The sequence below is a fragment of the Hyperoodon ampullatus genome (assembly GCF_949752795.1).
Source record: "Hyperoodon ampullatus genome assembly, chromosome: 8".
In the NCBI taxonomy this organism is placed as follows: domain Eukaryota; kingdom Metazoa; phylum Chordata; class Mammalia; order Artiodactyla; family Ziphiidae; genus Hyperoodon; species Hyperoodon ampullatus.
The window spans coordinates 101,831,918-101,859,446 of record NC_136921.1 but is presented as its reverse complement, the minus strand read 5'-3'; the positions used below and the strand labels follow the sequence as shown (position 1 = coordinate 101,859,446).

The window sequence follows — 27,529 nt, the reverse complement described above, 5'->3', positions numbered from 1 at the left end:
TATCATTACCGGTGTGCTGATCTGAGGCAAACCGCAGTATCTCCGGGTAAAAATGTCCCCATCAGCTAAAGGGGGACAATGTCCCTCCTTCAGCCAGCGCTATGAGGCTAAAATGACGCCACGTCTGTAGACAGTTTTGACGTTGCCCACCCCTTCCCTCCTTCCCTCCTGCAGGCACCACTGATGGGCGCGGGTGGGCTTGGGGCAGACAGAGCGGTCCTGAGCCGGGAACTTGTTTGTTTATCTGTGGAGAGGGAGGCTTCCGCACCGAGGGCCGAGCAAATATTTGCAGTTATGGATTAACTCGAGGTCCAGGCTGTCATGGCGGCAGGAGGGCGACCTCGCAGTTTCTCGGCGGTCCACCCCAGTAAGTCCCCTTCGAGGCAGGTCTGTGAGGGGGGCCGGAGGAGGGTGAGCAGGGCTGAAGGTGGACTCTTCTAGCCAGGGTTTGGGAGGCTGGCTGGAGCTTGGGGTAAAGGAAATCTGAGCTCTGCCACCGGCCAGGCCAAGGCTCTGGCTGGCATTCCTCAGGCTGGGGTGCCATGGCTCCCAGGGGCCTTCCTCCCAGACTCTGAGGGAAGTGGAAGTCGGTTGAGGGCCTCCAGACCCCAGAGCCATCGCCAGAGGCAGCTTGGAACCCAGAGCCCTCCAGGCTCCCCACCACAGCCTCATCTCTACTTCTAAACCCTTTAAACAAAAGTCAGAATCAGCCTCAGAGGGAGTCGGCAAAGTGGAACATGAGGTTAGATGGGGAGGGGGGTGCTGGTGGGGCACCCACTCAGCCTGGGGGGCAGCAGGGGCTCCTAGGTTTCCGGCCAGCAGGGCTACCTCTGTGGCCTTGTGGTGCGCCTGGTGTTTTGCGGCAGGGGTTAAGGTTCCAGGCCTGGAGCCACACAGGCCTGAGCTCAAGCACTAGCTCTTCCGCTTCCTGGCTGTGGGTGTTTAATAAGCGATTTCTCTCCTGTGAGCCTCAATCGCCCCCTCTGTGAAATGGGGTGACAACATTAATACCTACCTCTTGGGTGGTGGTGAGCCTTCGCTGAGATAATAGTAGCTCATGCTTACTGAGCGTTTGCTATGTGCAAACCTATTCAACAGCTTTATGTAGATTAACTCATTTAATTCTCACGATAACCCTCTGAGGCAGAAATACAGTTTTTCCATCCGCTTTACAAATGAGGCAACTGAGGAACAGTTAGGGATCTTGCCCGACAATCCTGTCCTGCAGCTGGGATTTGCACCAGGCGCTCTGACTCGGTGGCCTGTCCTCTGAACCATGTACAAATTTCTTGAAAGACACCGTGACTGTCCAATAAACGTCAGTTCTTCTTCTTAACCTGGCCTTTAGATCAGCAGAGGCGTCACCCCCGACTCCTCACCCAGGGAGGGCAGGAACGTTCTGGGTGCGCCTGCCCATCACCCTTCTGTGTCGAGTCCCCTTTGATCTTCACCAGGTCACGGCCCCTTCCACTTCCTCTCTTCACCCTGCAGGCTCGGGTCGTGTGACCTTAGCCCCATATAGACAAGGGGACCGAGGCGCCCCATGCGTGTCTGAATAGCGAACAGGGACCCCCACCCCAGCTTTGGCCCTGGCGATCGCTGGTTCATTCAGCCCCCACCCGGGGTTGAGGGAGGGGGCAGAGTTGGCGGGGGGGCTGGCGGGGCTGCCGGAAGCTCAGAAGTCCTCCTCAGACAGGTGGCAGCAACTTCAGAATGCGGCAGCTTACAAGCCTCTTCTTGTTCGTGACGATCTGGGGAGTTTCCAGCACACCAGCTCCTCCCGGTAAGGCCGCTCTCCCACCCCCTCCTCGGGACCCTCGGGGTCTTCAAACCTTTCACCGGCTCCCCTGAGCCTCAGGGCGAGAGGAGATGAGAGGCGGACCTGAGGGAACAGGGATAAATTAACTGAGGGGAACACAGGCCGCAGCTCAGGGGCTGAGTCCTGTGGTGATGGCAGGGAGCCCCCGGGGCCGCGGGGTCACGTCCTTCCTCCTACCTGGGGGGTTGGTCACAGAGTCCCCTGGGTCTCCGCACTCCACCGCTCACTCCCTCAACTGTGAGAGCGCCAGGCCCCGCTGCCAGGCAAACTGCCCCAGAGCAGCCTGTCCTCTTAAAACGCTCATCTGCTGGCCGCTATCCTGCCCCAACCCTCCCCTGGTCCCCACGGCCAGGGGACCGGGATGTGGAGAGGAGGAGGCCAGGATGCTGGGGGAGGGGCCTGCGGGACAGCCGTGCTGCCTGGTTTCTTAGGCAGCCCTCCCCCCACACCTCCTGCAGCCACCGTGGGCTGTTTCTTCCATGTATGCCTCTTCCTGAGCAGCTCGTCTCCCTGGCGGCCCTTCCTCCCCACTCCCAGCCCCGGTCCCCACCTGCGGTCCTCCTGGCTCCCACGTCCAGACTCAGTCCGGCACATCTTCCTTTCCTGAGGATGCCCTTCCTGGCCCTGGCATCCTCGAGCCTCTCTTGCTCACTCCCCTGCCTTGGTCCCTCCACCCCAGCTGTCCCCCTGCCCCCAAGGCAGACACCTCTCAGAGCCCAGGAGACACTGGGTGATGCTCCCCGGGTGGCAGGTCTGCCTTGTCCAGGTGCGCCTGCCCTAGGGGAAGGGCGTGGGAAATGCTCCATGAGGAGGAGGTGAGGGCAGGGATGGTGGAGGGACGGCTTCAAGACGGGGTTGCACAAGGTGTGTCTGGAGAACAACAAGACCCATTTACCTCTGCAGTGTAATAATAACAACAGCAGCAGCACGTGGCATTTGTCACTGGCTGCCAGTGACATTTCCCTGCCAGGCACTGTACTAAGTGTTTTACGTGATTATCTCATCCTCATTGTTTGATGAATAAACTGAAGTTTAGAGCGGTAAAGACATGGGCTCAGGGTCACACGCAGGTTGGGCTGGGTTCGGAGGGAGGGAGGTCTGTCGGCCTCTGTGCACGCACTCTGAATGGTCAAGTGTCCTGTCCTCCGATGGCCGGCCCCCTGCTTCGGGAGGAGGAGAGGGTATCGGTACCTGGAATTATAACCCTGAGGGACCAGAAATGAAAACCTCCCCAGGGACTCCCCAGCCGGGCCCCCTCACCGCGGGCCCCCCACCAACGCGAGCTCCCTGTCCCCCTCCCAGCCTCAGTGTTCTCCAGCCATCGGGGTGCCCACCAGGTGCTGCGGATCCGCAAACGCGCCAACACCTTCCTGGAGGAGCTGCGGCCCGGCAGCCTGGAGCGCGAGTGCAGAGAGGAGACCTGTGAATTTGAGGAAGCTCGGGAGATTTTCCAAAACATGGAAGACACAGTAAGGCCGCCCGACTGGGTGCAGAGCTTGAGGTTCAGGGGTGGGACCTGGAGCGGCAGCCTGGGGCCCCTTGGGAGTCCTGGGAAGCGGTGGGCGCCAGCCCCTTACCCTCCCAGCTTGCCAGGGGGTGCAGCAGTGGAGTGAACGGCCCTATGGTCTTGGCCAGGGCACATGGGACTCCAAGAAACAGAACTCTGCAACGAGCGTGAGAAGCGCGTCTGGGGAAGCCTTAGGCTGGGATTCCCACCCAATCCCACTGGAGGTAGCTCAGTCCCCCTGTCCACCTGCGACTGGCCACCACGGCCTCCCCTCTTCTCTCCCCCTCTGATCCAGAGGCCACCACCCCTGCTTCCACCCTGCTGACCAGGTGATCCAAGACTCCCTGATGTCTGGGCACACACACTCACTCTGTGCCTTAGATACTCCAGGGGTGAAACCTGACCGCTCAGGGGATCCAAGGAAAGGGTCTGTGTCCTCTCTGGCCCCCAGGGCCCTGTGGTGGTGGCCCTGAGGTGTTAGGATGCGCTCAGTAAGGGAGGTGTTCCTGATACAAGGCTCAGCCCCCCTCCAGCACCCAGAGCTCACTTTAGCGACTAGGACCTGGGGGTTGTGCCACCACCTGGGTCCCCTTCAAGCTGTCTGCAGGTATGCCCTTCCCACTCAGCTCTCACAGCTGAAGGCGGAGCTCTGGGTGGCTTCCTCTCTTGCCCTCAGCCACCATCTCCAGTGCCTCTTTCCCCAAATGGCCTCCTCAGCAGATGCCACGATGATTTTCGGCAGGCACAGCCTGGGCACATCACACCCCTCCCATGCCTCCCCCCTCCCCCCCGCCCAGGGTCTCCCAGGCCAGCAGGGGGGCTCTCGGCCTGGGCATCAAGCAGTGGATCTCAGGGACTGGTGGTCCCAGCCCAGCAGCAGAAGTGACACCAGAGAGCTGGTTAGAAAAACAGACTTTCTGAACCGGCAAAAGCCGTGTCTCACGCACGATGTCCTGCTAGTCACCCAGCTCTGAGGACAGGTTCAGGGAAAGAGCAGACGCCCAGTGCCTGGAGGGATGGAGCTGGAAGCAGGCAGAGCACCCTGGGTGGGGGTGGGATTTGGGTCCCTTCCTTTGCAGAGGCTGCTGGGGTAGCAGCCAGGCCAGTGCCCAGAGGAAGCTTCCAGCTGCACGGGCGGGGGACGGCGTGGGGGCGGGTTTGGGATGTGGGGTGGAGATGGGCAGAGGGGCAAGGAGCCTGGCTTTTCTCAGGCTGCAGCTGCCCAGAGGCTGGGGTTGACCCCTCTTTGTGTGGAAGCCCTTCCCTTCCCTGCCCGCTTGGATGCTGCCTGCCGGACCTGGGCCAGCCCGGGGAGGGGCCCCGGGGGCTCCCCATCTACACAGGTGGGCTGACGGCCCCTGACGCCGCCCCTTCTCTCCGCAGATGGCCTTCTGGTCCAAGTACCACGGTGAGTGCGCTCCAGACCCCTGGCCGCGGTGCCCGTGCCCCTCGAGGTCTCTGGGCCGCTGGGGGCACGGGGACGGGGCCGGCGGACCCCCGTGATCCCCTCCTTACCCCTCGTCGCAGACGGGGACCAGTGCGCGGCCCCGCCGCCGGCGCACCCGTGCGACAGCCCGTGCTGCGGGCGCGGCACGTGCATCGACGGCCTGGGCGGCTTCCGCTGCGACTGCGCGCAGGGCTGGGAGGGCCGCTACTGCCTTCAAGGTGAGGGGCGGCGGGCGGCGGGCCGGGGAGCTCCCCGGGGCCGGGGGCGGGGCCGGGCGCGCAGAGCGCCGCGCTCTCTCGGCGCCCTCCTGCCGGTCCCCCGCAGAGGCTCGCTTCTCAAACTGCTCGGCGGAGAACGGCGGCTGCGCGCACTATTGCTTGGAGGTGGAGGGCGGGCGCCACTGCCGCTGCGCGCCCGGCTACGGCCTGGGGGACGACCACCTGCTCTGCGAGCCCAAGGGTGAGCCGCAGATGGGGGACAGCACGGGGCACCCGGGCGGGGAGCAAGCCACAGGGCCGAGTCCCAGGCGAAGGAGACGGGCCGCCCCGACGGGGAGGGAGGGTACCCTCGGCGGGTGTCCTGCCCGCTCTTGCCCAGGGGCCGCTGCTCACGCTGGGGGCGTGGCCTGGGGCAGGAACCCAGAGGTAGCGCATCTCCCCAGGGAGGAGCGGATGGGGAGGGCACGCCTCCAGCGTCCTCCTCATCTCTCTTGACTTTATTTCCGCCTTCACCCCTGGCTTCTCTGAGGAGAGACAGGGACCGTGATTCTGCCTTCTCTTCTACTTTCCTTTTTATACATTTAAATTTCTATCAGATTTATATACTTACCCAACAGTCGGAGTTTCACAACTCTTACCACGATTTCAGCAGGTTGTTCCTCCGTGTGGATCTTCTTGCATTCACTGTGCAGCGCCCTTTTCATGTGGAAATGCGTGTCTTCTATCTCTAGGAACATTTCTTTAGTTATTTCCTTGATGACCTGCCCTGTGCTTTCTCTGTTCTCTCTTTCTACACCTCCTAATCAGATCTTTCCCCGGATTGATCTTCTAGTTTTATTATCTCATTATCTCTTCTATTTTCCGTATCTTTGACTTTGTGTTCTTCTTTCAGGGAACTTTCCACAACTTTATATTCCAGTCCGTTTACTGAAAAAAAAAAAAGCCAACTATTCCTTTTAAAGTAATTAGAGATTCACAGGAAGTTGCAAAGAAATGCCTGGTGGACCTGTTGGCTGGTGGGCTTTCCTGTGAGACCATCTGAAGGCCCAGGTCACTGGCAGAACCCCTATTGCCCAGATTCTTAGGTCTTTAGGCCGTTTTCTGAGAGGAATCCTCCAAGTTCATGCTTGGGTGGTCCCAGCCTGGCTTCCAGCCCCCTGGGGAGAGTAGGGGGAAGAGGAACTGGCATCTGCCCCGTCTGCAGATGTCTGCGTGACTTTCTCTGGTCAGCCTTGCATGTCACTGTTTCCTGTGGCGGTGCCTGGAGTTCCCAGGTCTCTGGTTCACCCTCTGCGGAGAATACACCTAGGGTCTTCTGCAGGGGTCAGAGAGGAGAGTCAAGCCACTGATGAGGGGTCGAGACAGAAGGCTAGGGCTCTAGCAGTTTCTTTGACAAGCTCTCAACATTCCTGCTGTAGCCCCACCTGCACAGCTTCTTCAGAGACACGTGGAGGCTTCCTGGGTGTTTCTGTTGCCAAGCAGCCTGCTCCCAGCGTCTCCTACCACTGGCTGAGGTTTCGGCTTTCTCAGTCGGCCAAGTCAGTTACCATGTCCCTCTGCTGTCCAGCTTCTGGAATCTTGTCGCTGTTGTTTCATCTCCATTTTCTGTCACTAGGCAATCCCCCTGCTGATGGTTTCCCACTGCTTCTTGCGAGTCTAAATCTCCCATCGCAGCCTGAATGGCCCTGGCCCGTCTCCCAGCCCTCAGTTCTGCTCAGTGCTCTCTCCTCCGGGCTGAGGAGCTCACAGCCGTGCTCAGAGCCACTCTGAGGCTCTCTGGGCGTGCCCACCTCCTCCTCCCCATAAGTCCTTACCTCTGTTAGGGGCTCGGCAGAATCCCAGCACGAGACCTTACTTGTGCATCTCAGGGATTACTCCCAACAGCCCTGGGGTGTCCCAACTCTGAGAACTTTAACGACCTGCCCAAGGGCACACCGCCAGGTAGAGATGCTGCTCGGTCTGACTCTCGCCATTAAGTGGCGCTGTTCATTAACCGACTGACTATCCCGAGGGGCTTTGCAAGTTGATAGAATTGAGTGTCTGAGCATCATTTATCCTACAAGGCAGCAAAGGAGGCTGCTGGCAGGAGGGGGACAGAGATGGGAGGGCAGTCTCGGGAGCAGTGCCCAGCAGGCACTCAGCAGCCTCCCCCTGCCTTCAGTGACGTTCCCTTGTGGGAGGCCAGGGAAGCGAATGGAGAAGAAACGCAAGCACTTGAAACGTGACACAGACCAAGTAGACCAAGAAGGCCAATTAGATCCACGGCTCATCAGTGGGCAGGAGGCCGGATGGGGAGAGAGCCCCTGGCAGGTGAGAGGAGAGAGAGGCAGCGGCTCACCAGCTGGGTCAGGAGTCACTGAGCCCAGTTCCTGCTCAGGAGGCACCAGTGGGAAGGGAAGTGCAGCCTTTGCTTGGGGAGGGCCGGGGGGATGCGGGCGGCAGTGCTAAGGGTGGAGGATTCCAGGGAAAGATGGCGCTAACCCGATGGGAGAGAAGCCGCCGGGCAGGGGGGAGCTGGGCACCGGGGAGCCAAGGGGGGAATGTGCGGGAAGGAGAGCTGGAACCATAATGCTCTGCTGGTGGTATTTGAGGCAGAGGCCTGGCGGAGGGGAGCGGTGTTTTGCGTGGGAAAGGGCCGGGAGGGAGGGTTGACCTCGGAGTACCTCTCCAGCCCCGCCTTGGGAACTAACACTTATTTGGTCCCCATCTCTGCCAGGCACTGGGGTGGGGGGGGATTGTCCAGAGATCAATAAGCAGGAGGGGGGCTTCCCTGGTGGCGCAGTGGTTGGGAGTCCGCCTGCCGATGCAGGGGACACAGGTTCGTGCCCCAGTCTGGGAAGATCCCACATGCCGCGGAGCGGCTGGGCCCGTGAGCCATGGCCGCTGAGCCTGCGCGTCCGAAGCCTGTGCTCCGCAACGGGAGAGGCCACAGCAGTGAGAGGCCCGCGTACTGCAAAAAAAAAAAAAAAAGCAGGGGGCTGGCAGGTCTTGGAGAGCTCACAGGCCCCAGGAGATTCGGGCTCCTAAACACAAGGCAACCCAATGGGACCAGAGCCAGCTGGCAGGACAGGGACTGAGGGAACCTGGAGAGGACTCCCAAGGCAGCCTGGGGGCCTCAAAGGCTTCTCAAAGGACACGATGACCAGCCTGAGCCCCCGACGGTGAGAACTCTCTGGATGCTGCTGAGGATGATTATAGGAACAGCACAGGCAAAGGCAGGGAGATACCCTGGAACAGGCAAACTCCATCAAACATGCAGAAAAGAAAATGCCAAAAAAGTCCATGCCCGTGTGACCAGGGAACCCAGAGAAGACCTATTTAGGCAGCTAGTGCCTGGGCTGTGCTGAGACCGGGGCCCTGACACGGAGCTGTCAGAAGGCCGTGTGGTGCCATCACTGCCCACCCCCCATTACAGGTGGTCCTGCTGGACTCGAAGAAGAAGCTGGCCTGCGGGGCAGTGCTCGTCCACGTCTCCTGGGTGCTGACAGCGGCCCACTGCTTGGACGACCACAAGAAGCTCATCGTCAGGCTCGGTGCGGGCTGGAACCAGGCCGGAGGGGTGGCCCAGATGGGCTGGCCGGGTTTGGGGAGCCTGGTCTCCGGGGTGCTTGAGCAAGAGGACACCAGAGCCACACAGAAGGCATCTCAGGGGAAGAGGCCCATGTGCTCCCTCCCCGCCACTCCTGTGGCGGCATTTTAGACACAATGACACCATGTAGTTTGCACGTAAGGGATTCTCTTCGAATCTGGTGCCCAGGTGCTTACACACGTGTTTTTGCCAGCGAGGAGGTTACACACATACTTGTGTCTTCACTCTCACTATGTGGAGTGGCCGTGTGTGTGGACCTGCAGCACCCTGGGGTGCAGAGATCCAGAAGGCGTCCTCAGGGCCGCGCTTCACACAGAGTGACAGGGATGGACTGCGCAGCGGGGGCCCTGGCATCTGGCACAGCAGCCAGCTGCTTCCCTACAACAGCCCAGGGCTCCCCGAGCCTAGACCCCACTCTACCAATTTCTGGGGGGCGGGGGTTCTCTCACTCCAATCTTTATGCAAAAAAAAGAAGGCAAAGATATGTACTGAGAGTGAATGACCAGATTCACACACCCTGCCTTCATGCCCAGCACAACCAGAGGCCAGTGGCCTCCGGCGGGGCTGGGCTTGGAGGCAGAGCCCTCACCCCGCCTTTCCAGGAACCAACAGCCTCGCCTGAGAAGACCTTGTGTCTTGTGTGTGGTCCAGATCTTTCTTCCCTGGTGGAGCCTGTGTCCGGCTGGCTGCTCCTGCCCTGCCCCCATCTTGGCAGGTGTCCCATGTTCTCTTTGCAGCTCTGGTCTGTGTCCCAGGTCTCCAGGGAGCTTCAGGCTTCCCTGCTGACTGCCCACCGCTGGTCACTTCCCAGGTCTCACTGCTCCATCTATGAGCCAGTCCTGAATTCAGACCAGCGTTCTGCCCCTTTAGGACTGACACTCATGGGCTGTTACCCTTGATAGTGATCAGAGGCACAGCCCTGTGGCCTAGGACAGTGCCGGGCATACGTGGTGACCACTCCTGCTGTCCCTCCACGAGGGCCTGCAGGAGCATGGCAGCCACGTTGGCTTCAGGGGGCCCCAGGGGAGGGAGGCTCCCCCAAGCCCACTCTGACAGCCCCTCTGCCCTGCAGGGGAGTATGACCTGCGGCGCTGGGAGAAGTGGGAGGTGGACCTGGACATCAAGGAGGTCTTTGTCCATCCCAACTACACCAAGAGCACCAGCGACAATGACATCGCCCTGCTCCGCCTGGCCCGGCCCGCCACGCTCTCACAGACCATTGTGCCCATCTGCCTCCCGGACAGTGGCCTGTCGGAGCGCGAGCTCACCCAGGTCGGCCAGGAGACGGTGGTGACAGGCTGGGGCTACCGCAGCGAGGCCAAGAGAAACCGCACCTTTGTCCTCAACTTCGTCAAGGTCCCCCTGGTCCCGCACAACATGTGCGTTCTGGCCATGCAAAACAAGGTCTCCGAGAACATGCTGTGCGCCGGCATCCTGGGGGACCCGCGGGATGCCTGTGAGGGCGACAGCGGGGGGCCTATGGTCGTCTCCTTCCGCGGCACCTGGTTCCTGGTGGGCCTGGTGAGCTGGGGCGAGGGCTGCGGGCGCCTCAACAACTACGGTGTTTACACCAAAGTCAGCCGTTACCTCGACTGGATCCACGGCTACATCAACGCTAAGAAGGCCCCCCTCAAGAGCCAGGTGCCTTAGCATCTCCCCCACTTGTGTCTGGACCCCAGAGGACACCCTTGGATGGGGGCTGGGTGTTGAATGGCCAAGATGTTGGACATTAAAAAGGGCATGCAGCAAGCACAGCAGCTATGGCTCTGTCTGTCTTTCCGACCCTTTTCTGGGCTGTTCTGGAGGGAAGTATTTTTGGAGCATCTACTGCACACCCCACACTTTATGAACTGAATCTTATTTACCTTCCACAGCAACTACTCTTAGATTGAGAGCAGTGGTTCTCAACCTTCACTGTACTTTTGAAACTCCTGGGGGCTGGGGGTGTGGTTGAGGGCTTTCAAAGACACCTACATCCAGTTTCACCCACAGAGATTCTGGTTTAGTTGATTTAGGGTGGGGAACAAAAACGCTGATATTTTTTAAACTCCCCAGCTCATTTTAATGTGTGACTAGGGTTGAAAGCCACTGAACAAAAGGAACTTAAAGGACCTTTTCTGCTTGGGTAGGTGCCAAGACGCTCAGGGCCGGTGAGGATAAAGCAAGTACAGCACAAATCAGTCAATGGTACAGGAGGCCTTGACTTATGATTACATCCCTCTTGTTGGAACCACAGCTGCTGCTTACAGACCAGGGGGACACCAGGACCCACTGAGTTCTATACGTGCAACACAAGGAAAGAGGCATGGCTGAGAAAGAGGCTGCAGGATCTGTCTCCTTAGGGCCTGGGAAAGGGTATGTGGGACTGCTTGGAGGTGGAAGGAAGTCAGGCCTGGGGCTGGAACCATCTGCTGATCAGTGCCTAAGGCCAGTGTCCCCAACACTTGCAGTGGGACATGATGGATTGAAAGAGTGACCGCATGCTGAGGTCTTTGCCCTTGTTAAAGATTCCCCAGGTGAGTCTCCTGTCAAGGTGGTTAACTAGTGTGGGAGAGAGAACTTCTGGCAACCCAGCCTGAAGAGATCTGCTGACCTGTTCTCCGGTGAAACTAGTGAAAATTATTAAAACAAACAACAAATAAACGGTCCTAAGAACAAACAAAACAAGAACAAAAATACAACTTTTAAACCAACATAAGAAAACTTGATCTGTCCATAGAAAGCAAAGAAGGAGAATAAAAGTAAATGAGCAGCACATAAAAATCAATGGTATTTCTACATGTTAACAATGAACATGTGGAAACCAAAATTAAAACCACAATACCACTTCCAATCACTCTAAAGAAAATGAAGTACTTAGATATAAATATAACAAACATGTACCAGATATGTGTGATGACACTTACAAAATGCTAATGAAAGAAATTAAAGAAGACCTAAATACATGGAGAAACAATGGAAGACTCAACACAGTAAAGATGTCAATTTTCCCAAAATTGAGCTATAGGTTTAACACAATTCATAGAAAAATCTCAACATGATTTTTTTGTAAACAAGCTTACTATTATATATATATATATACATATATATATACATATATATATATATACATATATATATTATATATGTGGAAAGGCAAAGGACCTTGAGTAGCTAAAACACTTTAGAAAAAGAAGAACAAATTAGGAGAAATCATTCTACCCAGTGTCATGGATTATAATCTAACTACAGTGAACAAGATTGTGTGGTATTGGTGGAGGGAGAGACACATAGATGAATGGAATGGAATAGAGAATCCAGAAACAGACTCACACAGCCATGGCCATCTGATTTTTTTTTTTTTTTTTTTTTTTTTGCATTACGTGGGTCTCTCACTGTTGTGGCCTCTCCCGCTGCGGAGCACAGACTCCGGACGCGCAGTCTCCGGACACGCAGGCTCAGCAGCCATGGCTCACAGGCCCAGCCGCTCCACGGCATGTGGGAACCTCCCGAACCAGGGCACGAACCCGTGTGCCCTACATCAGCAGGTGGACTCTCAACCACTGCGCCACCAGGGAAGCCCCATCTAATTTTTTTTACAAAGATGCAAAAGCAATTCGATGGAGGAAGGAGACCCTTGTCAACACATGGTGCTGGTACAATGGGGCATTGACAGGCCAAAAAATGAACCCCAAAATTATACAAAAATTAACTCAATATGGACTTGCATATAAAAACTATAAAATGAAACAAGAAGGGCTTCCCTGGTGGCACAGTGGTTGAGAGTCCGCCTGCCGATGCAGGGGACGTGGGTTCGTGCCCCAGTCTGGGAAGGTCCCACATGCCGTGGAGCGGCTGGGCCCGTGGGCCATGGCCGCTGAGCCTGCACATCCGGAGCCTGTGCTCCGCAATGGGAGAGGCCACAGCAGTGAGAGGCCTGCGTACCGCAAAAAAAAAAAACAAGCAAAAAAATCCAAGAAGAAAGTACAGTTAATGGAAACTATGGAGTAAGATGGAAATAATAAGGCTAAATGTAACTGGGTTAAACTTATCAATAAAAAGAAAGAACTTTCAGAATAAAAAATAAACCTGACAATATATTATTTACAGACAGCGTAAAAACAAAAAACACTGAAAGACTGAAAATAATATTAGAAATTCCACATTGATTTGAATGAAAAGAAAGCTAAGATAGTGATTTTAATAACTGATTAAATAGCAATCAAGGAAAAAGTATCACAAACATCAAGGATGGACATTAAATACTGATAAAAGAATCAATCATGTATAAAGGTATAATCATGATAAAATAACATATGCCTCTAACAATATAACCTCAAAATATTTATAAGCCAACAATTGACAGAAGTTCAGGGAGAAATAAGCAATTGTATATGGAAATTTAAAAGAACTCTCTCAAAACCAATAAATTAAACAGATTAAAAAATAAATGGATATATAGAAGATTTTGGACAGTAAAATTAATATGCTTTTTTTTAGCCTGCTAGGAGCATTTATAAAAATATACTGGACCATGAAGGAAGCCTCAATAAATTCCAGAGGCTCAATGTGATATAAACATATCCTCTAGAAAAAAGGCAATGAAAATAGAAATTAATAACAAAAAGTAGTTTTAATTAGTTTAGACCATCCCCTTTTTTTCTTGATGAGTCTGGCTAAAGGTTCATCAATTTTGTTTATCTTTTCAAAGAGTTAGCTTTTAGTTTCATTGATCTTTCTATTGTTTTTTTTAAAAAGTCTCTCATTTATTTCTGCTCTGATTTTTATGATTTATTTACTTTTACTAACTTTGGGTTTTTTCATTCTTCTTTTCCTAATTCCTTTAGGTGTAAGGTTAGGTTGTTTATTTGAGATTTTTCTTTTTCCCTGAGGTATGCTTGTATCTCTATAAACTTCTCTTTTAGAACTGCTTTTGCTGTATCCCATAGATTTTGGATCATTTGGCTTCAGGTATTTTTAAATTTCTTCTTTGATTTTTTCAGTGATCCATTGGTGAGCATATTGTTTAGTCTCCACATGTGTGTGTTTGTGTGTGTGTGTGTGTGTGTGTGTGTTTGTAATTGATTTCTAGTCTCATAGCATTGTGGTTGGAAAATATACTTGGTATGATTTCAGTTTTCTTAAATTTACTGAGACTTGTTTTGTGGCCTAGCATGTGATCTATCCTGGAGAATGTTCTATGTGCGCTTGAAAAGAATGTGTATTCTGCTGCTTTTGGATGGAATAGTCTGTATATGACTGTTAAGTTCATCTTATCTAATGTATTGTTTAAGGCCAATGTTTTCTTATTGATTTTCTGTCCAGATGATCTGTCCATTTATGTAAGTGGGATGTGCAAGTCCCCCACTATGATTGTGTTACTGCCAGTTTCTCCTTTTATGTCTGTTAACGTTTTGCCTTATATATTGAGGTGCTCCTATGCTGGGTGCATATATATTTACGATTGTTATATCTTCTTGGATTGATCCCTTGAGCATTACATAATATCCTTCTTTGTCTCATGTTACAGTCTTTTAAAGTCTATTTTGTCTGATGTAAGTATTGCTGAATGGATGAAAACTCAAGTCTCATCTATATGCTGTCTACAAGAGATACTTCAGCTTTAAGGACACAGCATAGATTGAAAGCGAAGGGATGGAAAAAGATATTCCATGCAAATGAACCCCCCCCCAAATAATAACCTGGGGTAACTTTAACTATATTAGACAAAATGGACTTCTTTTTTCTTTCTTGGCTGCGCTGCACAACTTGTAGAATCTTAGTTCCCTGACCAAAGATTGAACCCATGCCCTCTGCAGTGACAGCAGGGAGTCCTAACCACTGGACTGCCAGGGAATTCCCAGCAAAATAGACTTTTTAAGACAAAAACTGTAAAAAGATCATTACATAATGATAAAGGGGCCAATCCAACAAGAGGATATAATGTTTGTAAGTATTTCTGCACCAACATTGCAGGTCCGATATATATACAGCAAATATTAACAGACCTAAAGGGAGAAAGAGACAGCAATAAAATAATAGTAGGGGACTTTAATACCACACTTTCATTAAAGTAATAGATCCTCTAGACAGAAAATCAATAAGAAAGCATTGGCCTTAAACAACACATTAGACAAGATGAACTTAACAGACATATACAGAATATTCCATCCAAAAGCAACAGAATACACATTTTTCTCAAGCGTACGAGTGAACATTCTCCAGGATAGGTTACATGTTAGGCCACGAAACACGTCCTAATAAATTCAAGAAGACTGAAATCATACCAAGCAGATTTTCCAACCATAATTGTATGATACTAGAAATCAATTCCAGGAGGAAACCTGAAAAATTCATAAATATGTGGAGATTAAACAACATGCCAATGAACAACAAAGGGGTTAAAGAAGAAATCAAGAGAGAAAGCAAAAAATACCTTGAGACAAATGAAAATGGAGATACAAGACACCAAAACTTGTGGATGCAGTTTTAAGAGGGAAGTTCGTAACTAACTGTACACCTTAAGGAACAAGAAGAAGAAAACCAAACAAAGCCCGAATTTAGTAGAAAGAAGGAAATAACAAAGAATGGAAATAAATGAAAGAGATACTAAAAAAATAATAGAAAAGATCAATGAAAATTAAAGCTGGTTTTCTGAAGACATAAATTTGACAAATCTTTAACTAGACTGCCCAAGAAGAGAGAGGACTCAAATAAATAAAATCAGAAATGGAAGAAAAGACATTACAATTGATACCACAGAAATACAAAGGAGTATAAGACACTACTATAAACAGTTATTCAACCACAAATTGGACAACCCATAAGAAGTGGATAAATTCCTAGAAACATATAAACTACCAAGACTGAATCATGAAGAAATAGAAAATCTGAACAGATCAATTACTAGTAAGGAAATTGGATCAGTAATAAAAACCCCCCCAACAAAGAAAAGTCCAAGACCAGATGAGTTCACAGGTATCTCTACCAAACATTCAAAGAAGAATTAATACCAATCCTTCTCAAATCCATCAAAAAAACTGAAGAGAACACTTTCAAACTCATTGCATGAGGTCAGCATTACCTAATACCAAAACCAGACGACACCACAAGAAAAGACAATTACAGACCAATATCTTTGATGAACACAGATGCAAACACTTCAACAAAATATTAGCAAACTGAATTCAATAATACATTAAAAGGAGCATACACCATTATCAAGTGGGATTTTTTTTGGCCATGCCATGTGGCATGTTGGATCTTAATTCCCTGACCAGGGATTGAATCCACACCCCCTACATTGGAAGTGCACTGTCAGGTTAAGTCCCTCAAGTGGGATTAGAATGGTTCCATCTGCAATTCAATCAATGTGTTACACCACACTAACAAAATGAAGGATAAATGATTATCTCAATAGATGCAGAAAAAAGCATTTGACAAAATTCAATATCCATTTTTATGATAAAAACTCTCAACAAAGTGGATATAGAAGGAATGTGCCTCAACATAATAAAGGCCACATATGACAAGCCCACAGATAACATCGTACTCAGGGGTGAAAATCTGAAAGCTTTTTGTTTAGATTTGGACTAAGACAAGGATGCCCACTCTCACCACTTTTATTCAACATAGTATTGGAAGTCCTAGCCAGAGCAATTAGGCAAGAAAAAGAAACAAAAGGCATCCAAGTTGGAAAGGAAGAATTAAAACTGTTACTATTTGCAGATGACATGATATTAAATACAGAAAACCTTAAAGACTTCACCAAAAAAAAAAAACCTGTTAAAACTAATCAACAAATTCAATAAAGTTGCAGAATAGAAAATGAACACACAAAAACCTGTTGCTATTATATATACTGTAATGAACTATCAGAGAAATTAAAACAGTCCCATTTATAATGTATCAAAAAGAGTATTTCTTAGGAATAAATTTAACCCAGGAGGTGAAAGACCTGTACACTGAAAACTATAAGACATTGATGAAAAAAACTGAAGACACAAATAAATGAAAAGATATTCTGTGCTCATGGATTGGAAAAATTAATATTGTTAAAATGCTCATACTAAAAACTAAAAAGCATCTGCACAGCAAAGGAAACGATCAACAAAATGAAAAGACAACTTACTGAATAGGAGAAAATATTTGCAAATCGTATATCTGATAAGGGGTTAATATCCAAAATATGTAAAGAGCCCATACAACCCAATATCAAAAAACCAAACAATCTGATATAAAAATGAGCAGAGGATCTGAATAGACATTTTTCCAAAGAAGACACACAGATTGCCAACAGGTACATGAAAAGGTGCTCAACATTACTAGGCATCAGGGAAATGCAAATCAAAACCATAATGAGGTGTCACCTCATATCTGTTAGAATGGTTATTATCAAAAAGACAAGAAATAACATGTGTTGTCAAGGATGTAAAGAAAAGGGAACACTTGTGCACTGTTGGTGGGGATGTCAATTGGTGCAGCTACTATGGAAAAACAGCATTGAGGATGCTCAAAAAATTAAAAATAGAACTACCATATGAGCCAGCAATTCAATTTCTGGGGATTTATCCAAAGGAAATGAAAACACTAACCCGAAAAGATACACACACCCCCAGGTTTATTGCAGCATTATTTACAATAGTCAAGACATGGAAACAACTTAAGTTCCATCAATGGATGAATGGATAGAGAAAATATGAGACAGGTAGGTAGATAGATAGATATGAGATAGATATATAAAATGTGAGATATACACACACACACACCATGGGGATGTAATGTACAGCATGGTGACTATAGTTAATAATACTGTATAGTGTATTTGAAAGTTGCTAAGAGAATAGATCTTAAACGTTCTCATCACAAGGAAAAAACCTTTAACTGTGTGGTGATGGATGTTAACTAGACTTATATATACTGCAAATATATACAAATATTGAATCATTATTTTGTACACCTGAAACTAATATAATGTTATACATCAATTATATCTCAATAAAAAAATAAAGAAAAAAAGAAAAGGGAGGGAATTAGGAAGTATTTTATTTTAAGCTAATAAATTTGAAAACATACATGAAATAGATACAAAATACTGAAAAAATACAAAATACGAATGCTGATGCAAGAAGAAAACTGAAGTGGTGAAAGCCATTCCCACTTCCCCTAAAAAGCTTCAGCCACATGTTGTTTTTTTGTGTGTGAGTTCTACCAAACTTTTTAAAAAATATTTATTTATTTATTTATTTGGTTGCATTGGGTCTTAGTTGCAGCTCATCAGCTCCTTAGTTGCAGCATGCAAACTCTTAGTTGAGGCATGCATGCGGGATCTAGTTCTTGGACCAGGGACCGAACCCGAGCCCCCTGCATTGAGAGTGTGGAGTCTTTACCACTGCACCACCAGGGAAGTCCCTACCAAACTTTTAAAGAACAGAAAGTTCCCATCTTAAACAAGTTTTCTCCCCAAAATGAGCAAAAGGAGCAAAACCGTACAACAGGTGCCCAGCTCATTTTACATTTAGTGCCTCAGTCATTTCCCAGTTGCTGGCCTAGGACTCACTGAGGTAAGCTCCTCCCTCCCCTCCTTTCCTTCATGCAAATCCAGGACTGATGGTCACAGTAACTAAAACCTTTTCAGAGAAGGGAAAGGTCAGCCAAGGCTGAAGTCAGCTGTGAAAGTGGAAGAGTTCAGTTTTCCAGTGGAAGCTGGCCATGCAGAGAACCCGAGGCTGGGGCTGCTGGAGCGAGGGGCTGGGGGTTCTGCCTCCTGAGGAGCTCTCCAACCCAGCTTCCCCTGGAAGGACAGACGGGAAACTGCCAACCAAAGTGAGGCCAAAGGACCACAGTGAGCTGGGGGGAGACGGCAGGGCGCTGGCAGGAGCTGGGAGGCAACGATCCAGGAACAGGTGGGCCGAGCCTCAGGGGAGGCCAGGAGAGCCTGGGTGGCAAGATGGGTCCCAAGGGCTGTCCTGGGAGAGGCCACAGGTTAGGGTGACGGTGGCCGTATTGAAAACTTTCACTGCAGCTGACAGTGTGATGGAAATCTCACACCAACCAGAGGGGCGAACTGCTGACTGTCTCTGTTTTGATGAAGAGGAAAGAGGCTAGAGGGGATGCCTAGGTTGTCCCTATCGGGGGAGTGGCTGGCTCCAAAGTCCCTGCTCTGTCCTCTGTGACACGGAGCCAGGTCGCAGGTGAAAGAAGAGTCATGTACGTTGGGCAGCGGCAGGGCCTGGGCTCTGTCAATATTTGGGATGGTTCAATCATTAGCCAACTTCAGCCTTGTCCCTTGGCAGACTCCCCAGGGCAGGTGCTGGGCCAGGCCTGGCCCTGGCTGCAGCCCTTGGAGACTGAGCCCTGAGCCCACCCTAACAGCCCACTGGGGGCTCCATGGGGCTTCTCCAGGGTTGGACATGGAGGGGCAGGCAGCTGGCAGTGCCCGCCCTCCGCTCTGGAAATTTCCCGCATGGTTAGCTGTATCCCCACCTGTCCCCACCCACAGGGCTACAGTCCTGTCTCGGGGGCCAAGTGAGCACGCACTTAGGATGCTAAAACAACTGAGAACTTGAGTTTGAAAGTAATCTGTCAAGAGAAAGAAAAAGGCATTGAAAGTAGTCATCACGGGAAAGGCAGAATTTTGATGGACTTCATTGCACTTAATTTGTGGTTTAGGATGATTTTTATTTTCAATTATGTATGTGGGGAAAGAAAGCACACCATAATCTTTCTAGTACTCTGCTCACCTTGACCTGTGCTAAGTGCCAAGGACTGTTCTAGGCCCTTCATATGCACTGTTTGATTTAATCCTCTAGGCCATCCTAAGAGACACATGCTCTCCCATTTTACCCATCTTAGGCAACTGAGGTTCAGAGAGGTGAAACTACTTTCCAGATGCACAGTGAGTATGGAGAGGATGAGGATCTGCCCCCACGTTTGTCTGACTCCAAGCGAGGACCCTTTAGTTAATGTTGGTCCTGGAGAGATCTCAGCAGAGTAAGGAACTGGGGAGGGGTGCAAGTGAGGGTGTCCTCCAAGTTCTGGCAGAGGCTGGAGCTGAATGGGACCAGCCCTGGGAATGCAGGGTCCCAGTGGCTGACACATCCCTGCTTTGTGCTCTCCACAGACAGAGTTCTGATTCTATTACAAAGTGAGATGCAGGAACAAGAGGTCGTCTGAGATAAGGCATGTGAGCTGGAGCTGGGTGGTAGCAACTGGGTGGGAAAGCCTCACTTGGTCCCAGAGAATTGATGTTGTTTGGGGGCCAGTCACCTCACCCCACTGGGCCACCGCACTCATCACTGGACCCTCATTTAGAAGGCAAGAAAACCCAGATCTCACTGCAAGTCGATGGTAGAGTTAGGCCTGAAATCCAGGACCCCTGGTTCTAGCCCGTGTTCTTTCCCCTGCACCCACGCATCATCTTGTACTATGAGCATAAGGGCCAGAGTGTGGGCACTGAGGTCCCACAGGACCTTTCATCAGGCAGGAGCATGTTGCATGTGCTCAAAAGAAATCAAAATTATACATGCACATGGTTAAACAACCAACTAGTACAGAGGACTTAATATGAGTGGCCATTATCTGCCATCCAATCCCTCCTCGTTTACTCCTTTATTTCTCTCTGTGCTGATTTGAGTAGTTTTTAGTATTCTTTCTTCAAGTTCACTAATTCTGTCTTCTCCTGTGTCCAATCCCTGTGAAATCTGTCCAGTGAGTTATTAATGTCGGATACCAAAGCTTTCCACTCTAGAATGGCCATATGATTTTTTTTGCATATTTCATCTGTCTCAAAAAAATTCTCCACCTTTTCACTCATTTTTTTTCTCTATCTTATATTGATAAAGTCATTTAAAATCATTGTCACCTATTCCAACATCTGGATCATCTGTGGGTATACATATATTGGGTTTTTTTCTCTGGGTTAGATTTTCCTGTTTCTTTGCCCATCTTGGAATTTTAACAGTATGCTGAAAACTGTTTATAAAGGAACCAGCGACTGAAGAATATATATTTTTTCCTATCAGAAGATGTTTCCCCTTTCTGGTTCAATCAAGAACTAAGCTGGAGACACAAACTATTATATATAGAATGGATAAACAAGGTCCTACTGTATAGCACAGGGAACTATATTCAATATCCTGTGATAATAATGGGAAAGAATATGTAAAATAATGTATATAACTGAATCATTTTGCTATACAGCAGAAATTAACATTGTAAATCAACTATACTTCAATAAAAAAAAAAAAGAACTAAGCTGGGATGAAGCTGGATGGCAACTTTAGTTAGACTCAGAGCCCATCTGGTTGCAAATCCTTCCTGGGGAGACACTCTCAGCTTTGTCCACCCTGAAGATGCAGGAGGTTGTTCTTCCCTTTAGCAGTTTTAAGCTTTACTCTTTAGTCCTCCCTCTCCCCCGCAACCCCCCGACAGTGCTCCTTCCAAGTTTGGCAAATTTTTTTTTTATTATCATTTATTTTTTTTGGCTGCGTTGGGTCTTCGTTGCTGCATGCAGGCTTTCTCTAGTTGTGGCGTGCAGGCTTCTCATTGCAGTGGCTTCTCTTGTTGTGGAGCATGGGATCTAGGCACACGGGCTTCAGTAGTTGTGGCACACAGGCTCAGTAGTTGTGGCTCGCGGGCTCTATAGCGCAGGCTCAGTAGTTGTGTGTACAGGCTTAGCTGCTCTGCGGCATGTGGGATCTTCCTGAACCAGGGCTCAAACCTGTGTCCCCTGCATTGGCAGGCAGTTTCTTAACCACTGTGCCACCAGGGAAGTCCTGTGTATACATCTTCTTTATCCATTCATCTGTTGATGGACACTTAGGTTGCTTCCATATCTTAGCTATTGTAAATAGTGCTGTTATGAACATTGGGGTGCACATATCTTTTGAATTAGCGCTTTTGTTTTCTTCAGATATATGCCCAGGAGTGGGATTGCTGGATCATGTTAGTTCTATTTTTAGTTTTTTGAGGAAACTCCATAATGTTTTCCATAGTGGCTTCACCAATTTACATCCCAACAGTGTATGAGGGTTCCCTTTTCTCCATATCCTCATCAACATTTGTTATTTGTATATTTTTTGATAGCCATGCTGACAGGTGTAAGGTGATATCTCATTGTGGTTTTGACTTGCATTTCTCTAATGATTAGTGATGTTGAGCATCTTTTCATGCATCTGTTGACCATATGTATGTTTTCTTTGGAAAAATGTCTATTCAGGTTTTCTGTCCATTTTAAATTTTTATTTTTTTTATACTGAGTTGTATGGGCTCTTTATATATTTGGATATTAGCCCCTATTTGTCATATCATTTGCAAATATTTTCTCCCGTTCAGTAGGTTGTCTTTTTGTTTTGTCAAAGGTTTCCTTTGTTGTGCAAAAGCTTTAAAATTTAATTAGGTCCCATTTGTTTATTTTTGCTTTTGTTTCCTTTGCTTTAGGAGACAGATCCAAAAAATATTGCTACAATTTATGTCAGAGTGTTCTATGTTTTCTTCTAGGAGTTGTATGGTTTCCAGTCTTACATTTAGGTCATTTAATCCATTTTGAGTTTATTTTTGTATATGGTGTGAGAAAATGTCCTAATTTCTGTTCTGTAGCTGTCCAGTTTTCCCAACACCACTTGTTGAAGAGGTTGTCATTTCTCCCTTGTATATTTCTCCCTTGTATATTCTCCCTTGCCTTCTTTGTCATAGATTAATTGACCATAAGTGCATGGGATTACTTCTGGGTTCTCTGTTACATTGATCTATGTGTCTGTTTTTGTGCCAGTACCATGCTGTTTTGATTACTATAGCTTTGTAGTATAGTCCGAAGTCAGGAAATGTGATACTTTCAGGTTCTGTTTTTTTCTCAAGATTGCTTTCCCTATTTGGGGTCTCTTGTGGTTCCATATACATTTTAGGATTATTTGTTCTAGTTCTGTGAAAAATGTCATGGGTATTTTGATCAGGATTGCATTAAATCTGTAGATTGCTCTGGGTAGTATGGACATTTTAACAACATTAATTCTTCCATTCCATGAACTTGGGAAGATTTTTAACCAAAATTTCAATTAAAAAAAGAGATATAGGGCTATTCAGTTTATCTATTTCTTCTTGAGTTAGTTTTGGTAGATTGTGTTTTACAAGAAATTTGTCTAAGTTGTCAAATTTATTGGTATAAAGTTGTTTATAATATTTTTTCTATCTTTTTAATATATATAAAACACTGATGCTTCTTCTCTCATTCCTGACATTGTTGATTTGTGTCTTTTCTCTGTTTCCTGATCAGGCTGTTCTATATAAATGAGCCAAAAATAGGTTCTGTATATTGATCCTATGTTGTTTACTTATTCATAGCAGGCTGGGATTCGTAAGCTCAAAAGCTGGTGCCAAACTCAAACTTCACACAGCCAGTTGTTTTAAACATAGCCCTAATAAACAGATTTTTAGCTCTTTAGAGCCTCTCTGCTTTGCATATCCCAGGAAACTGCACCCAACATGCTAGCCACAGATAAGGTAAACCCAGAAATCTCTGATCCAGATGCTCTCCATTGCACAGCTGAGCGACACTGTCTAGAAGCATAAGTCCCCTCTTTAATTCTTCTCCTCCTTTAGCATTCTCTTGCCCTCTTCCCCTCCTGGGAGGTGGTCCCTGTGAGGTAGCCTCTGTAGCATGTAGATGGTCTAAGGCTGTGAGAGACTTCCCACGTCACATGTCAGTGTTGCCCAAATAAAGCTTGCTGTGTGCTACTGCTACTTCAGGTTCATATCTTTTTTCTCGATCAGCCCCCCCCCCACCACCAGATGCTTGAACTCACTACAACGGTGATGAGGAAAGGTAGGATTTTGGAAATGATGAAGAAATTGATATGGGGTCTACTGAGTCAGTAGGACAATCAATTGGCAAAATGACCCTGGAGAGCCTTAAGTGGTTGGGACTCAAAATTTGGAACATCTCCACTTCTGTTTCATGTGACATCATTCTGTGCCATATTGTACTCTATTTTCTGTAGTCTTTCCAGTGTCTCATTAGCTTGGACAAATGGTTCCACCAGTATTGAGTGAACCCCTGCCATTGGAATTGACTTTTGGGGCTAGAGGTCCTGAGCTGCCCTGAGTGGGAGATCAGTCCACATTCCTGGTCTTCTACTAGGCAGGTGCTGGACAATATAAAGCTTTGGGGGCTGGGTGGTAAAGGGGGAGGAGGGCACACCTCTGCACAAAGGGTGGGCTACTTCCGACTCTGTAACAGGCTGTAGCATGAGGAGCTCCCCACAGCCAGGCTGGTAATTTAGGGAACCCTTGAGACGAGAGGCAGGTAGAGGAGCAGGTGGGGCAGAGATGTCAGGCTGAGGCTGGCCTCCTTGGCAGTTGGGGGAGATACCTTTTAAAGAGATAGCATGCCTCTGCTGCTTGGGTCTGTGGTGCCCAGCCCTTGGGCTGAACCTGCTAAAGCATTATTCAAAGTGGCTAAATACAAGGAAGTTTACATTCCTGCCCCTCCCAGGACTCTGAAGGAGGTGGCTATCCTATTGAACACGTGCTCCAAACCTTGAGAAGATGAGATGCCTGTTGGGCTCTGCTTGCCACTTCTCACCAGGAACTGTCTCTTCAGGATGTCATAGCAGAGGAGGCAGGAGGTCCAACTCCCAGGGGATGAGACCTAGGGGAGGATTCTGGGCAAGAGGACTGGTGCTGCCCTCCAGAGAAGAAGGCAGCAAATACCACCACAACAGTCATGAGAAGGGTTCTTCTGCTGTAAAGAAGCTGAATAAATTACCTGGGGAGGGTTAGGGCAGTTACATGTTGGAACCTCAGCCTCAAGTTCTCCTCATTCTGGCATTCCCAGTGCAAAGCCTGGCCCTTGCCTCATGACCCTAAAGCAAAGCCTGCCAATCAGTGGGCTCTGCCAATTTCTATAGCTTTTCCTGTTCTTTGTTTGCTTGCTTGCTTGCTTGTTTTTTAAGTATTTATTTATTCTATTTTATTTTTGGCTGTGTGGAGTCTTAGTTGTGGCACACAGGATCTTCATTGCGGCATGCAGGATCCTCTGCTATGGCATGCAGGCTCCTCATTGTGGTGCATGGGCTGCTGTCTAGTTGTGGCGTGTGGGCTCCAGAGTGTGTGGGCTCTGTAGCTGTGGTGCATGGGCTCTGTAGTTGCAGCATGCAGGCTCTCTAGTTGTGACCCGTATGCTCAGTAGTTGTGGCGCACGGGCTTAGATGCCCTGCAGCATGTGGGCTCTTAGATCCCTGACCAGGGATCAAACCCACGTCCCCTGCATTGGAAGGCAGGTTCTTAACCACTGGACCGCCAGGGAAGTCCCTCCTGTATTTTAAAACATTACCTTATTCTCACATTTTAAAAGATGACTGAATACTCAACCACAGTATTATAGGTGCATATTTGCCTGGTGTAAAAACTACTTTTTTAAAAAAGGAGATGATTATATTGAGTTGGAATAGTGATAAGCTGGTTGGGGAGGGGGCCAGGAAGTTAGAGAATTCTGATAGAGGCATACAGAAGGCTTCTAGCATAATACTGGCAATGTTCGGTTTCTTCATCTGGATAAAAATTCATTCAACTTAACATTTCTGTTTCATATTTTCTTTTTTGGTATGTGTTATTTATTTTCCACAAAAGAATATTTAAAGGAAAAAATACAAACTAAGACTCACTGGATATTTGAAGAAAACCCTTGATGTGAAAGTAAAAAAACTCAAATAAAGAAATAGAAAAACTGACTCCAGAGGAAATAGAGAAATTCAAGAAACAAAAGAAAACTTTAAAAGAAAAATTTTATTTCCTTAAAGAGATATTTTTTTGAAAATTATATCCTTAAACAAGAAAAAATGTAATAAAAAAATAGAGACCCAATTTTAAAATGGGCAAAAGATCTAAACAGACAACTCACCAAAGAGGATGTACAGGTGGCAAATAAGCATATGAAAAGATGCCCAACATCATATGCCACTAGGGAATTTCAAATTCAAACAACAAGGAGATACCACTACAAGCCTGTTAGAGAAGCTGGAATCCAAAGCACTGACCACACTAAATGTTGTCAAGATTGTGGAGCAACGGGAAATTTTAGTCATTGCTGGTGGGAAAGCAAAATACTACAGTCACTTTGGAAGATAGATTGGCAGTTCTTACACTGCTAAACATAGTCTCAACACATGATCCAGCAATTGTGTGCCTAGATATTTAGCCGACTAATTTGAAAACTTATTTCCAAACAAAACCTACACAGATACGTTTATAGCAGCCTTTTTGGTAATTGCCAAAAAGTATAAATAGCAAAGATGTCCTTCAATAGCTGAACAGATAAACAAATTGTGCTATGTGCATAAACGGAATATTATTATGTTTCAAACGAGCTATCAAGCCACCGAAAGACAAGGATGAACTTTAAATGCATAGTGCTAATTGAAATAAGCCTGTCTGAAAATGGTACTTACTGTATGAGTCCAACCATATGATATTCTGGAAAAGGTAAAACTGTAGAGACAGTAAAAGGTCAGTGGTTGCCAAGGGTTTAGGGGGAAAAAAAGAGGTTGAATGGGTGAAACAGAAGGGTTTTTTGGGGGGGTGGGGCTGTGAAACTACTCTATATACTGTAATGATGGATACATGATATTATTCATTTGTCAAAACCCATAGAATTTCAGTATAAAAAGTGAACCTTAATATATGCAAATTTAAAAAATCATTTAGAAGTTTGGGAAAATCCTACAATGAAATGCAGACTGTGACAAAAAAAAGATCTCATGTATCACAAATACACGAAACAATCTCACTTAAGGGGATTGGGGTAAAGGTGCTGACCTAAGTAACCCTGGAAATGAATGGAGTCTGTAAGACTAAAGGGAAAAATAACTGCATATAACAACTGAACTTGAGTTGGTAAAGTTGTTTCTCTTAGGTGTATGGGTTAGCAATTCTGATGGCAGAGGGTGGAAGCCAGGATTCTCCCTGTTGGAGTGGCAGCTTACAGATAAGGAAGGGAAGGATGCTAGAATAATCCACAAGGTAATAGATTCGAGTTGAAAACATCAGTACGAATTCATGTTTAGCTTAACACAGATACAGGTGGTTACACAGAGAAATATTTAGAGATATGGTTATATACATGGGGTGGTGTACACACATCTATATCCTTGCTCTGTCTCAGCTCTTGCTGGGAGGGCCTAGATGCAGCAACACCGCAGTAGCAACAAGCATGACTAGTGCCCAGATCTTGGTTTCCGATACTATTCTCCAATAAAAGGAACCAGGGATCCCCAGAGAAATGTCTGATTCTAGGACTGAGGCAGAAAATATACAAGATGAGCGTGGAGTATTTTATAGTGCCAGAAAGGAAGGAATCACTCAGAACACACACACACACACACACACACACACACACACACACACACACACATACACAGATGGGGCTATGTCAGAGAGACATAGGAGCGAACTGAAAGAGTCCCCAATGGCCAAAGCTGGATCCATCTGAACAACAAAATAAAGAAGTACCGGATTACAACTCATAATACAAAATAAATATTCATACATAAGTAACACAAGGAGAAAAAACACATAAATATAGGTGTCCAGCATCTGATTAAATGGCATACCAGAAAAAGAGAATAGAAAAAAAATGAAAAAGTACAAATTATTGAAGAAATAATAGAAAAAAATGTCCCAGAACTGAGGAGGTAAGTCTTCAAATTAAAAGAACCCATCAAGGGCCAAGCAAGTGAGTAGAAAAAGACCCACGCCTATACACACTCTTGTGAACGTTCAGATCAAAGATAGACACTGGAAAGCTTCTAGAGAGATTTTTTTTAAAGGTCATCTTCAAAGGCATAAGCAAATTTCTCTTTAGCAACATTAAATGCTAGAAGAGATAGAGGAACATCTTCAAAAGTCCGTCGTGAAGCATTTACCTGTCCATTTGGCACAGAGGCTCCAGGAAGCAAACTTGGAGGTGGCTACAACT

General features: G+C 47.7%; 1 protein-coding gene across 1 annotated transcript; it reads left to right on the top strand.

The window, feature by feature from the left end:
• Positions 1–321: 321 nt before the first annotated feature.
• PROC (protein C, inactivator of coagulation factors Va and VIIIa) lies at positions 322–10,230 on the top strand (the record flags this gene model as incomplete). Its single annotated transcript, XM_079710108.1, has 9 exons — positions 322–367; positions 1,697–1,783; positions 3,122–3,288; positions 4,710–4,734; positions 4,854–4,991; positions 5,098–5,232; positions 7,153–7,301; positions 8,407–8,524; positions 9,653–10,230. The coding sequence occupies 9 exons, from the start codon at positions 322–324 to the stop codon at positions 10,228–10,230; spliced, it is 1,443 nt and encodes a 480-aa protein (XP_079566234.1).
• Positions 10,231–27,529: the final 17,299 nt, after the last annotated feature.